This window comes from Canis lupus, chromosome 11, assembly GCF_003254725.2.
Source record: "Canis lupus dingo isolate Sandy chromosome 11, ASM325472v2, whole genome shotgun sequence".
Taxonomy (NCBI): domain Eukaryota; kingdom Metazoa; phylum Chordata; class Mammalia; order Carnivora; family Canidae; genus Canis; species Canis lupus.
In genome coordinates, this window is record NC_064253.1 from 51,464,804 (window position 1) to 51,479,302 (window position 14,499).

The 14,499-nt window shown below is 39.1% G+C and overlaps 2 protein-coding genes across 6 annotated transcripts in view; one reads left to right on the top strand and one right to left on the bottom strand.

Annotated features, from left to right (window-relative positions):
- Positions 1-14,499, top strand: part of LOC112649895 (phospholipid-transporting ATPase FetA-like) — a 123,538-nt gene that overhangs the window by 93,901 nt on the left and 15,138 nt on the right. For all 5 annotated transcript variants that reach the window (XM_025432442.3, XM_025432445.3, XM_025432444.3 and 2 more), the window contains 3 exons: positions 1,409-1,574; positions 12,657-12,845; positions 13,527-13,642. In XM_025432442.3, coding sequence (XP_025288227.1) covers positions 1,409-1,574; positions 12,657-12,845; positions 13,527-13,642 — 471 coding nt within the window. The remainder of the gene's footprint in view (positions 1-1,408; positions 1,575-12,656; positions 12,846-13,526; positions 13,643-14,499) is intronic.
- On the bottom strand, positions 11,402-11,966 carry LOC112649898 (40S ribosomal protein S11-like). The gene has a single exon (XM_025432454.3). It carries the CDS (start codon positions 11,940-11,942, stop codon positions 11,466-11,468), a length of 477 nt encoding a protein of 158 aa, XP_025288239.1. The 5' UTR covers positions 11,943-11,966; the 3' UTR covers positions 11,402-11,465.

Below are 14,499 nucleotides of genomic sequence, written 5' to 3' on the forward strand. Positions count from 1 at the left end.
CAAATCATCACCTTAATTTAGTATTTATTGTTACTGCACCATTTCTCTTGTGAATTACTGAATGGCCTCCTAACTGGTCTCCCTGCTTCTCATCTTGCTAGTTCCAATATATTCTCCATGCTGCTACCAGAGGACTTTCTCTGACACAAATCTATTATGTCACTTCCAGCAGAAAATTGCTATGACTAGGGACTGCATGTAAATGGCAATGCAGGATCTACCTCATGCCTACCTCTCCAACTTTTCTCTCATCACTCACCAGCTTCAGTTTCAAAGAACATGCCAGTTTAAGAGCCCAATTCTAGAAAAGCCTCAGGAGATGCTAAGTAATGAATTATCTTAAATTACTGAACTCACAAACTTCCAGAGCTCACAATTCTGTGATTGGTCAGGTCTGGGGCTTGGCTCTGAACCTGACCATACTTGATCACTGCTATGACAAAACTCCTTCTAGGCGGGATATAGAAAAGAGCCAATATAGCTTAATACAAACTCCCTTTTCCCAACATAGCATGAACGAGGACAGTTCTGACTGTACTTGACATATTGGGGCCCAACACAGGTAGCACCACAACTACAAAGAACTGGAGAAATATCCTTGAGAGTTCTGGTATGGATTGGAGAAGTCTGTTACTAACATGACACTCCAGGATGGAGATAATAGTGTTTCGGGCCAAATTGAGTCAGAAAAAATATTTACCCAAGGTACCTAAAAGCCTAGCTGAAATGGAGAATGAGAGTCTGTATCTAAAGGGGCCAGGAAAATGTTAGTGAATATTAGGTCCAAAGATTGAGACAAGGGCAATGACCATGAGGATTAGAAGCAATAAGGAACCAGGTATGCTGATGGGTTAAGTAAAATGATACAACCTTACCTCTATCATACAGTATTCCTCTCTAACCCTGTGTGGAGTTAAATAGAAGTAGTGCAACACAGTGATATCACTGTACTTAAAATTCTGTTCCCTTTTCAGCACCCAAAATCAGGGCAGCTAGAGAAAAAACTTTTTCCAGACCCCATTTACTATTATGGAGCAATTACCTACCCTTATATCCTCAGGTTTGATTATCATGGATTTGGGACTTGGAAGAGTAGAACCTAAAGATGGCCACTGATCATTCCGGGTAGCTGGGGAAGAAAGTGAACCAGAAGGGTCTGCCAAGCAGTGCTCAGTTTGTCTTCTGTGGGATGGATCTTTTCTGGCCCAAGTGAATGGATGGTCCAGGTCAGAGCTACAAAGGCCTTAGAAACCAGCACAGAATTTCCTCCATTTATCTTGATTTTCTCTTCCCATCCTCCTCCTAAGAGTTCAGAGTTCTCATCATATTACAGAAGTTGTCCCCACATCGGTCTTCTGTAAAGTATCAGACTGCCACTGAGAAGTTTGTTCTGGCTTTTATGTTCCAGGAAAGGGAAAAGGTCGACTTCTCCTACAACAAACTGGCTGATCCTAAGTTTTCATTTTATGACAAGACTTTGGTGGAAGCAGTGAAAACAGGAGACCGCTGGGTGCACCTGTTTTTCCTCTCACTCTCATTGTGCCATACTGTGATGTCGGAAGAAAAAGTGGAAGGTGAGGAGGGGTCTAAGGCCTCACTGACTGAGCATATGTCATAGAATCTAGGATGGCTAAAGGGGGCTTGGTTTGATATCATTTGTAATGACTTAATCTAAGAGCTTTCTAATAGGGAACATTGTCTAGCAATGAAATGGATAGGCAAGTAGTGAGTTTATAGTCACTAGAGATATTCATGTAGAAGACAACCTCTTATTCTTAAAGAAGATTCAGTCATTGGATAGGGGTCAAACTTGATAATACCTAGAGAGCTTCTGCTCTTGAGATTCAGCAGTGTTCTGTCACAGACCCTATCTGAATTGTCCCCAAGATCAGCCCCATTTTCTCTGACAAGACTTCCTAAAGGATGAGTTCAGTTGTCCTCTTCTTGCTTCACATTTTTACAGTATCCCCACATATCCTAGTTTCTAGTTTCTTTAGTAATCAATATGACTATGACATCCATGAATTTATTCAAACCTTTTTTAGAAATAATGAATGGGAAATGACTGATTAAAAATTAAGGCTTTTGGGGCACTTGGGTGGCTCAGTCAGTTGAGCATCTGACTCTAGGTCTTGATTCCGGTCTTGATCTCAGGGTCATAGATACAGGCCCCAGGTTGAGCTCTGCACTGGATATGGAATCTACTAAAAAAAAAAAAAAAAAAACTGGGGATCCCTGGGTGGCCCAGCGGTTTAGCACCTGCCTTTGGCCCAGGGCGCGATCCTGGAGACCCGGGATCAAATCCCACGTCGGGCTCCCGGTGCATGGAGCCTGCTTCTCCCTCTGCCTATGTCTCTGCCTCTCTTTCTGTGTGTGTGTGACTATCATAAATAAATAAAAATTTTTTAAAAATTTAGGAAGACGTGTATGTGTGTGTGTGTGTGTGTGTGTGTAACAAATAAGAATTTAGGCAACCAAATAAATTATATCCTTTAAAGGCAATATACCTTTAATATAATACTACCCTTAGTAATACCTTATATTTGTATATAACTTTAGAGTTTTACAAATTGATTGCATTTATGTTATATCCACAATCTTCATAACAGCCCTCTTAAGTAAACAGAACAAGAAAAATGACCTCAGTAGTATAGAGAAGGACACTGAAGCTAAAAGAGATTAAATGACTTGCCTAAAATCCTATAGTTAAGAAGGCAGAGATAAGAAGCCAAATCTCATGTCTCTTGACACCATGAGATCCCACCCCACCACAGGTGTCTCTGGACCTGATGGTCTAGCAAGTTGCTATTATTTGAATTATATTTGGAATTGTCCTTGTTTATTGCCTTAAGCGACAAGGTAGGAAACAAGTAAATAGTCTCATTATCCCATAGATACATCTTATGTCTGACCCAAAATATATGTCCCATATGCCTTATTCACAATTATAAGACTATAATGATACATAACTGTTTTTAAAACTCAAATTAACCTTCAGAAGAGAAATGATCCAAAATATACCTCAGGTTGTGGTGATATTTTAAAAGATGGGTTATGCATTTTTCGGTGCTACATTGTTTGCATTGATCAGTGCAGTTTTTCTTTTATTTTTATTTTTAAAGATTTTATTTATTTATTCATGATAGACATAGAGAGAGGCAGAGACACAGGCAGAGGGAGAAGCAGGCTCCATGCCAGGAGCCTGATGCAAGACTCGATCCCGGAACTCCAGGATTGCGCCCTGGGCCAAAGGCAGGCACTAAACCACTGAGACACCCAGGGATCCCCACAGTGCAGTTTTTCATTCCATTCTCTTTATGACCAAAATAATTTTTTGACCAAAATAATTTAAAGCAGTTATTAGAATACAGTGGTTTGTGAGAGAAAAAAATAGTATATGTCACAACTGAGGATTGAATTCAAGGATTTTTGTTGTTAATTTTCTGAAATGTTTCTTCACAATCTAGGAAAGTATTTTTTCAACTATGGACACTGAAAACTATGAGTTAAAATCACCTTATAAATGGCAAAATGGGAAAGAATAAATTTTAATTTACTCTGCTGTAAAAAAAATTAAAGAAGAGTTACAGAAATACCTTGAGTAACGTAAGATTGAAAGACTCATTCTTTTTTTTTAATAATAAATTTATTTTTTATTGGTGTTCAATTTGCCAACATACAGAATAACACCCAGTGCTCATCCCATCAAGTTGAAAGACTGATTCAACAGAGTGAGTCATTTAGCTTCCCAGGGTAAGAGTTTCAAAGGTAAAAATAGTCATTTATTTTTTGAATTTTATTTAAATTCAGGTAATTAACATATAATGTATTATTGGTTTCAGACGTAGAGATCAGTGATTCATCAATCTTATATAATACTCAGTACTCATTACATCACATGCCCTCCTTAATGTCCATCACCCAGTTATGCCATCCCATCCTGCTCCACTCCAGCTTTTTCCTATGACTAAGAGTCTCTTATGGTTTGTCTCCCTCTCGGATTTCATCTTGTTTTATTTTTTCCTCGCTTCCCCTAGATCCTCTGTTTTGTTTCTTAAGTTCCACATATGAGTGAGATCATATGATAATTGTATTTCTCTGATTGATTTATTTCGCTTAGCATAATATCCTCTAGTTCCAAACATATTGTTGCAAATAGCAACATTTCTTCTTCCTTTCTTTCTTTCTTTCTTTCCTTCTTTCTTTCTTTCTTTCTTTCTTTCTTTCTTTCTTTCTTCTTCCTTTATTGCTGAGTTCATTATATATATATACCACATCTTCTTTATCCATTCATCTGTTGGTGGACATCTGGGCTCTTGCCATAGTTTGGCTATTGTGGACATTGCTGCTATAAACACTGGGGTGCAGGTGCCCCTTCAGATCACTGTATTTGTATCTTTGGCATAAATACCCAGTAGTGCAATTGCTGGGTCATAGGGTAGCACTGCTTTCAACTTTTTGAGGAACTTCCGTACTGTTTTCCAGAGTGGCTGCTCTAGCTTGCATTCAAACCAACAGTGTAAGAGGGTTCCCCTTTCTCCACATCTTCATCAATACCTGTTGTTTCCTCATTTTAGTCATTCTGACTAGTGTGAGATGGTATTTCATTGTGGTTTTCATTTGTATTTCCTTGATGCTGAGTGATGTGGAGTAGTTTTTCATGTGTCTGTTGGCCATTTATTTGTAGTCTTTGGAGAAATGTCTGTGCATGTCTTCTGCCCATTTCTTGACTGGATTTTTTGTTCTTTGGGTGCTGAGTTTGATAAGTTCTTTATAGATTTTGGATACTAGCCCTTTATCTGACAAGTCATTTGCAAATATCTTCTCCCATCCTGTAGGTTGCCTTTTGGTTTTGTCAACTGTTTCCTTTGCTGTGCAAAAGCTTTTTATCTTGATGAAGTTCCAATAGTTCATTCTTGTTTTTGTTCCTTTGCCTTTGGAGACATGCCTAGTACGATGTTGCTGCAGCCAAGGTCATAAAGGTTGCTGCCTGTGTTCTCCTCTAGGATTTTGATGAATTCTTGTTTCACATTTAGGTTTGTCATCCCTTTTGAATTTATTTTTGTGTACTGTGAAAGAAAATGGTCCAGTTTCATTCTTCTGCACGTGGCTATCTAATTTTCCCAACACCATTTGTTGAAGAGACTGTCTTTCCCATTGGATAGTCTTTTCTGCTTTGTCAAAGGTTAGTCGACTACAGAGTTGAGGGTCCATTTCTGGGTTCTCTATTCTGTTCCATTGATCTATGTGTCTGTTTTTGTGCCACTACCATACTGTCTTGATGATTATAGCTTTGTAATACAGCTTGAAGGCCAGAATGCTGATGCCACCAGTTTTGGTTTTCTTTTTCAATATTCCTTTGGCTATTTGGGATCTTTCTCTGGTTCCATACAAATTTTAGAATTATTTGTTCCAACTGTATGAAATAAATTGATGGAATTTTGATAGGGATTGCATTGAATGCATTGATTGCTTTAGGTAGCATAGACATTTTAACAATGTTTGTTCTTCCAATCCATGAGCATAGAATGTTTTTCTATTTCTTTTTGTTTTCCTTAATTTCTTTCTTGAGTGTTCTATAGTTTTCTGAGTACAGATTCTTTACCTCTTTGGTTAGGTTTATTCCTAGGTATCTTATGGGTTTTGGTGCAATTGTATTTGGGATTGACTCCGTAATTTCTTTCTTCTGTCTCATTGTCAGTGTATTGAAATGCAACTGATTTCTGTGCGTTGATTTTATATCCTGTGACTTTGCTGAACCTTACATGAGTTCTAGCAATTTTGGGGGTGGAGTCTTTTGGGTTTTCCATATAGAGTATTACATCATCTGCAGAGAGTGAAAGTTTCATGTCTTCTTTGCTAATTCAGATGCTTTTTATTTCTTTTGTCTGATTGCCGAGGCTAGGACTTCTAGTACTATGTTGAACAGTGGTGGTGGTAGTGGACATCCCTGCCATGTTCCTGATCTTAGGGGAAATGCTCTCAGTTTTTCCCCATTAATAATGATATTTACTGTGGTTTTTTTATAGATGGCTTTTATGATATTGAGGGATGTTCCTTCTATGAAGAGCTTTACTGAGGAAAAGATGCTGTACTTTATCATATGTTTATTCTGCATCAGTTAAGGGGATCACATTGTTCTCATCCTTTCTTTTATTAATGTAGTGTATCCCATTGATTGATTTGCAGATATTGAGCCATGCTTGCAGCCCAGGAATAAATCCTACTTGGTCATGGTGAAAATCCTTTTAATGAACTGTTGGATCATATTGGCTAGTATTTTGGTGAGAATTTTTGCATCCATGTTCATCAGGGATACTGGTCCGTAATTCTCCTTTTTTGTGGGGTCTTTGGTTTTGGGATCAAGATAATGCTGGCTGTATAGAATGAGTTTAGAAGTTTTCCTCCATCTCTATTTTTTTGAAACAGCTTCAGAATAATAGGTATTAATTCTTTAAATGTTTGGTAGAATTCCCCTTGGGTAGAATTCCCTTTTGGTAGAATTCCAAGATGGGAAGTCATCTGACCCTGGACTCTTGTTGGAAGACTCTTAATTACTGCTTCAATTTCCTTTCTGGTTAGAGGTCTGCTGAGTTTTCTATTTCTTTTCTATTTCTTCCTGTTTTCTATTTCTTCCTGTTTCAGTTTTGGTGGTTTATATGTCTCTAGGATTGCATCCATTCCTTTTAGAATGCCTAATTTGTTGGCATATAGTAACTCATATTATGCTTTTATAATTGTTTGTACTTCTTCAGTGTTGGTTGTGATCTCCCATCTTTCATTCATGATTTTATTTATTTGGGTCATTTGGGTCCTTTCTCTTTTCTTTTTGATAAGTTTGGCCAGGGGTTTATCAATTTTATTAATTCATTCAATTCATTCAGAGAACCACCTCTTAGTTTCATTAATCTATTCTACTGTTCTTTTGGTTTCTATTTCATTGATTTCTGCTCTAAAATCTTTATTAATTCTCTTCTGCTGGGTTTAGGCTTTATTTGCTGTTCTTTCTCCAGCCCCTTTAGGTATAAGGTTCTTATTTCTTAAGAAAGGCTTGTATTGCTATATACTTCCCTCTTAGGACCACCATTGTTGCATCCCAAAGGTTTTGAACAGTTGTGTTTTCATTTTCATTTGTTTCTGTTAATTTTTTAAATTCTTCTTTAATTTCCTGGTTGACCCATTCATTCTTTAGTAGGATGTTCTTTGGCCTCCATGTATTTGAGTGCTTTCCGTATTTCCTTCTGTGATTTTCAGTTTCAAACCATTGTGGTATGAAAATATGCAGGGAATGATTCCAATTCTTTGGTACTAGGTGAGACCTGATTTGTGACCCAGTATGTGATCTGTTTTGGAGAATTTTCCATATGCACTCAAGAAGAATGTGTATTCTATTGCTTTAGAATGGAATGTTCTGAATATATCTGAGAAGTCCATCTGGTCCAGTGTGTTATTCAAAGCCCTTGTTTCCTTGTTGATCTTCTGCTTAGAGTATCTGTCCATTGCAGTGAGTGCGGTGTTAAAGTCCTCAACTATTACTGTATTATTATTGATATGTTTCTTTAATTTTGTTATTAATTGGCTTATATAATTGGCTGTTCCCATGTTAGGGCATAAATATTTACAATTGTTAGAAATTCTTGTTGGATAGACCCTTTATGATATAGTGTCCTTCCTCATCTCTTATTATAGTCTTTAGCTTAAAATCTAATTTGTCTGATATAAGGATTGCCACCCCAACTTTCTTTTGATGTCCATTAGCATGATAAATGGTTCTCCACCCCCTCACTTTCAGTCTAAAGATGTCTTTGGGTCTAAAATGAGTCTCTTACAGACAGCATATCAGTGGGTCTTGCATTTTTATCCAATCTGATACCCTGTGTCTTTTGATTGGGGAATTTAATGCATTTACATTCAGAGTAACTATTGAAAGATATGAATTTAGTGCCATTATATTACCTGTAAAGTCATTGTTTCTGTATATTGTCTCTGTTCCTTTCTGGTCTGTGTTACTTCAGGACTCTCTCTTCACTTAAAGGATTCCTTTTAATATTTCTTGTAGGGCTGGTTTGGTTATCACACATTCTTTTAGTTTCTGTTTGTTCTGGAAGTTTTTTATTTCTCCTTCTATTTTGAATGACATCCTAGCTGGATAATGTATTGTTGGCTGTGTATTTTTCTCATTTAGCACCCTGAATATATCATACTGGTCCTTTCTGACCTACCAGCTCTCTGTGGATAGGTCAGGTGCCAGTCTACTATTTCTACCCTTGTAGGTTACAGACCTCTTGTCCCTAGCTGCTTTCAGGATTTTCTCTTTGTCTCTGAGATTTGCAAGTTTCACTGTTGTATGTTGGGATGTTGACCTATTTTTACTGATTTTGAGGAGGGTTCTCTGTTCCTCCCAGATTTGAATGCCTGTTTCCTTCCCCAGATTAGGGAAGTTCTCTGCTATAATTTGCTCCAGTTTACTTTCTTCCCTCTTCTCTCTTCTCTTCTTCTGGGATCCCAATTATTCTAATATTGTTTCACTTTATGGTATTATCTCTCAAATTCTCCTCTCGTGATCCAGTTGTTGCTTATCTCTCTTTTTTCTCAGCTTCTTTATTCTCCATCATTTTCTCTTTTATGTCACTAATTCTCTCTTCTGCCTAATTTATACTAGCAGTTAGGGCCTCCATTTTTATTGCATTTTATTAATAGCCTTTTTTATTTCAACTTAACTAGATTTTAATTCTTTTATTTCTCCCAAAAGGGATTTTCTAGTGTCATCTATACTTTTTTTCCAGCCCAGCTAGTATCTTTATAATTGTTATTCTGAACTCTAGTTCTGACATCTTACTTATGTCTATATTGATTAGTTCCCTGGCAGTCAGTACTGCCTCTTGTTCTCTTTTTTTGAGGTGAGTTTCTCCATCTTCTCATTCTTTCCAGAGAAGAATAGATGAATGAGATAACAAAATACTAAAATAGTGATGGGCACTGAGCGGGGCACTTGACGGGATGAGCACTGGGTGTTATGCTATATGTTGGCAAATTGAATTCCAATAAAAAATTAAAAAAAAAATTTTTTTTAAATACTAAAATGGCAACAATGACCTCAGAGAAATATACACTAAACAACTCAGAAGAGATTTGAAACTGAAAAGAAAATTTTTTTAAACAAAATATAATCAGACAGGTGAACACAATAGAGCAATTCACTGGATCTTGTGTGTATTTTGGTCCATTTGTTAGAAAACTAGATCCCAAAATTTTAATGAAAGAAAATCTTATATGTCCAAAACCTTTATATGTCCATAACCTTTATATGTCCATAAAAATTAAATACAATGAAAGGATAGAATGTAACTATAAAAGTAAAAATTAAAAGACAAAAAAAGGAATATAAACATATAGGTGAACAGAACAGAGCAATATACTATATCCCGAGTGTATTTTGGTCTGTTAGAAGACACTACATCTCAAAATTGTAAAGAAAGAAAACATATATATACAAAAATAAAATTAAATACATTGAAAGGATAAAATGTGACTGTAAAGATGAAAATCTAAAAATATTTTAACAAAGGGATGCCTGGGTGGCTTAGCAGTTGAGCATCTGCATTCAGCTCAGGGTATGATCCTGGGTCCAGGGATCGAGTCCCCCATGGGGCTCCCTGCAGGGAGCCTGCTTCTCCCTCTGCCTATGTCTCTGCCTGTCTCCCTCTGTGTCTCTCATGAATAAATCTTTTTAAAAAAGACTTTAGGGGGATCCCTGGGAGGCTCAGTGGTTCAGCACCTGCCTTTGGCCCAGGGCGTGATCCTGGAGTCCCAGGATCAAGTCCCACGTCGGGCTCCCATCATGGAGCCTGCTTCTCCCTCTGCCTGTGTCTCTGCCTCTCTCTCTCTCTCTCTCTCTCTGTCTATCATGAATAAATAAATAAATAAAATCTTAAAAAAAAAAAAACTCTAGGGATGCCTCGGTGGCTCAGCAGTTGACCAGTCTGCCTTTGGCTCAGGTCATGATCCCGGGATCCTGTGATCAAGTACCACATCAGGCTCCCCACAGGGAGCCTCCTTCTCCCCTGCCTGTGTCTCTGCCTCTCTGTGACTCTCATGAATAAATAAATAAAATCTAAAAAAAAATAAAATAAAAAGTTGAACAAAACAGAAAAGAAGGAGAAAGAAAAAAAGGAAAAAAAGCAAATATGATCAGACAGGTGAAGAGAACAGAGCCATACAATAGATTCTGGTTAAATTTTGGCCTCTTAGAAGAAACTGCATCCCAAAATTGTAAAGAAAAACTTACATATATACAAAAATAAAATTAAATGCAATGAAAGGATAGAATATAACTATAAAAATGAAAATTAAAAAAGTTTTTTTAAAGTTGATACAATAAGAAATTGGTTGAAAGAGGAAAGAGAAAAAGATTAAAATTTAAAGACTAAAGAATCATGGGGAAATAAACAATGAATTCTATATGCTATATTCCCCTGGCATTGGAGTTTTTTGCAGTTCTCAATGATTGGCAAACATGGTCTTGGCTGGATATTTTCACTGATATTCTGAGGGCATGGCCTTTTGCGATGATTCTCAAGTGTCTTTGGCCGTGATGGGGGTGAGGAGGCAGGAAGCATAGATTGCACTGCCCTGGCTAGGGTGTCAGGCTAAGTAATCAGCTCCAGATTGCTCTATGTGGCTTTTGTTTCCCAAAGGCTTTCTGTGTAGCTTTAAAGGATGAGAATGCAAATGGCAGCCTCCCAATCTCTAGCCTCTAGCGGGAAGCTTGCCCCCCCTTCTGTGCACCCTCAGGGAAAAGCAGTCAGTCACTCCTGTCTCCCTGGTTTCTGTCTGCACTCTGTGCTCACCCAACCCATGACTGAGCATTTCTTTCTCAGGCACACAACCCTGTTTGTGTGCCTTGCAACACACTTCTGCACCATTCTTCCCAGGGGAGGAAGGGAAGTCTCACTGGTTCTGCTGTTTGTTAGGCCCCTGCTCTGAAAGCAGACATGCCAACTGTGACAGTTCCAGGTTTATGGCAGCCACAAGCTGAGAGCCCACTTCTGGGCTCACTGATTCCAGCTGGCTTCCCCGCTCCAATGTCTAGGAACTCTGTGCACTCAGGCGCCCCTCGGTCTTCCTGAAACACACTGTCCCACCTAGGATTCTGCCTCTGCTTCACTGCCTGAGCACCTTTCAGGCATGGGCATCCCTCACCGAAGCAGACTTCTAAAAGTTCTGATTTGCACTCAGCTGCTATGTCATGTCCCGGTAGCTAACTGATGGAGGATCCCTCCCCCTCAGTCCCTCCCCGCAAGGTTTATTTTCCCATGTATCACCTCAGATTCACTTCTTCACACCTCCTACCTTGCAGAAAGTGATCACTTTTCTCTTTGTAGAGTTGCAGCTATTCTTTTTTTTTTTTTTTCAGGGGTGTAGACAGTTTTATTTTCTTCAGGGGTATAGACAGAAGTCTTGCCTCAAAACTTCTGGAACTGCTTCTTTGTGCCAGCAGCTTTTGTGACTTTGAGCACATTGAAACGCACAGTCTTGCTCAAGGGGCGGCACTCACCCACTGTGACAATGTCGCCGATCTGGACATCCCTGAAGCAAGGAGACAAGTGCACCAACATGTTCTTGTGGGTTTTCTCAAAGCGGTTGTATTTTCGGATGTAGTGGAGGTAGTCTTGGCAGATGACAATAGTCCTCTGCATCTTCATTTTGGTCACCACACCAGACAAAATCCGCCCTCGGATGGAGACATTGCCAGTAAAGGGGCATTTCTTGTCAATATAGGTGCCCTCAATGGCCTCCTTGGGCGTCTTGAAGCCCAGACCGATGTTTTTGTAGTACCGCAGGAGCTTCTCCTTGCCAGTTTCTCCAAGTAGGACCCTCTTCTTATTTTGAAAGACGGTTGGCTGCTTTTGGTAGGCACGCTCGGTCTGAATGTCTGCCATCTTCCCGGCCGCCTGGAAAAGGGTTGCAGCTATTCTTTTCTTAGATTTCCAGTTGAGTTTGCAGGTGTTTAAAATGACTTAATAGCTACCTAGCTGAATTCCTGGGACCAGACAAAACTAAGGTCTCCTACTCCCACAATACTCATATATATATTTTTTCAGTCTTATTATCATCATTCCATTTGTCATGTTCTATATATCCTATCCTTATTGTCCTATTTTATAGGAGTGTTCATCAAAGTGTAGCCAGTCTTATGTAGGAACAATTTACACAGAACAACCTACATGAAACTCACCCAGGAGATTTGTTAAAAATTCAGTTTCCTCCTCCCTCCTCCCAAGTTTCATGATTCTAGATTCAGTAAGTTTGAGTAGGGCCCAGGAACTTGCATTTTAACAAGCGCCCTGACCCATCTTTACCCATTAAAATCAGAGAATGAACTATGTTTTGTTCATTTGTGTATATTGCATGTCCCATGTACCTCTGTAATACTGACTCAGGTCTGTGAAATACACTGAAAATATTGGAAAGGAGGAAAAAAAAAAAAACTGACCTGTATACAACCTGGCCTCTTAGAGCCAAACTTGTGAGGAAGTTTGAAGAAAAATGCCCCCCTTGGGCTCTATCTTTATATAAGCCCCTTGGTGTCCCTTCTGGATTGATTTCAGCTGCACATCTCTGTGGGTTCTGGTTGCCATCTTCTCTCCTTCCAGGTAACCTGGTGTACCAGGCTCAGTCCCCAGATGAAGGTGCCCTTGTCACTGCAGCCAGGAACTTTGGCTTTGTGTTCTGTTCCCGCACATCTGAGACAATCATGGTAGTTGAAATGGGTGAGACCAAAGTCTACCAACTGCTGGCTATTTTGGACTTCAACAATGTGCGCAAGAGGATGTCTGTTATTGGTAGGTGCCCCTCCTAGTCAGTCCTCTCCCCTTATTTGTCTTTTATACACATTCATATACAGACTTCCTTTTATATGCACACAAATGTTTTCTTCCACTCACATGCTTTCTCAAAGGTATTATGCCTCAAATACAAACACATAGCCATTCCTACTTTCTCCCTCACATACTCTATATGTTTTCTCCTTGGGAGTCTGCTACCATATACTTCTTTATTGTTCCTGAGTCATGGCTTGTCTGAACCCCCAAAGCTAAGATAAGAACAGAGAATAAATCCATAAACCCTGAACTTAGAGATAGGGGCACACAATATAAGAGAAATTCATACTGTCTTACTCTCAATTAGTTTGAGCCTCAGACTGAAGAGGAAGAAGGTCATTTTTAATTCTTGGTCCTTACTGGATCTGGACCTTGGTCTGGAACTTGGACTTGGGAAGCTAAATGTGATTCTGCATCAGACTTCCACAGATGATATTGAACCCATAGAAAAGCTGGTTCCGTAAGGTCTCCTCCCACTCTCACCAGTCCTTACCTTCTGTGACCACTCATTGAGTGCTTAGCCCCCAGAAGAATCAGAAACAAATATCATGGGAACAGCCTCATGCCATCCCTCAGTGGCCCAAACAAGTTCTTGTAACAATGGATGTATATAGTTACTCTGCTTTATTTGTTTATTCTTAGTGAGGACACCTGAAGATCGAGTAATGTTGTTCTGCAAGGGTGCAGACACCATCCTCTGTCAGCTGCTCCATCCATCCTGTGGATCCCTCAGAGATGTGACTATGGAACATTTAGATGTAAGTGTTAAGGTTGCAGGGGAGGGAAGCTGTGGGTGGCTCTTTGTACATGGATTATGTTTTCACATATGTCTTTACATCCATGTATTTCTGTATGGATGTGTTTATGTCTCTTTAATTGACAAGAATAAAAACTACTTCATTCTGTGGTACACCTACTGACTACATTGCCAATTTCTGTGTCAAGAAGTTAGATGACACAGGATGAGGAGTTTGTCTGTAGGAGCACTTACCACAGTCAACTAGTATTCTCTGTGATTCCTGGCTCAAGAGGTCCCATGGTCAGACCTAGAATTTGCTTTGGAATTGGGCATATTGATATGGGAGGCCCTATCTCACCAACTATGATGAGAATACACATCTTTGAAGGCATGGAGCAGAAAGCACCAGATGTGGGCTATTTAGGGAAATGTTTTTTGTCACTGTCTTCTGTTAGCACAAGATTAGAATCCCCAGGGGTAACTCCCCCCCTCCACCTCTCGCCCCGACTACCCTACCCTACTTCCACCATCTAGTTAGTAGGATTTGAGATCTATCTGAAAGACACTGGCTCCAGCCTTCTGGCACTGGAAAGGAAAACTAAATCTATACCCTCCAAGATTTCTATTCATGAGTAGAAACCTAGGTATATAAAGGATTAAGGGAATAGTACCGAGGATGGGATGGGATGGGAGGGCAGATCAGAAAAAAAAATTTTTTTTAAGAAGAAATAGGTTGGAGAAAATGCTTGGCTTGATCCACATTAACAATTCATCAGAAGTCAAAGAACACATAGTCAATAAGCACATGAAAAGATACCCAGTTTAATTTGCCCATAGGGAACTGCAAATCAAAACCTCAAGAGACTACTTCACAAC

Excerpts from the sequence above, each read along its gene's own strand:
- LOC112649898 (XM_025432454.3), bottom strand. The coding sequence starts at position 11,942 with ATGGCAGACATTCAGACCGAGCGTGCCTACCAAAAGCAGCCAACCGTC.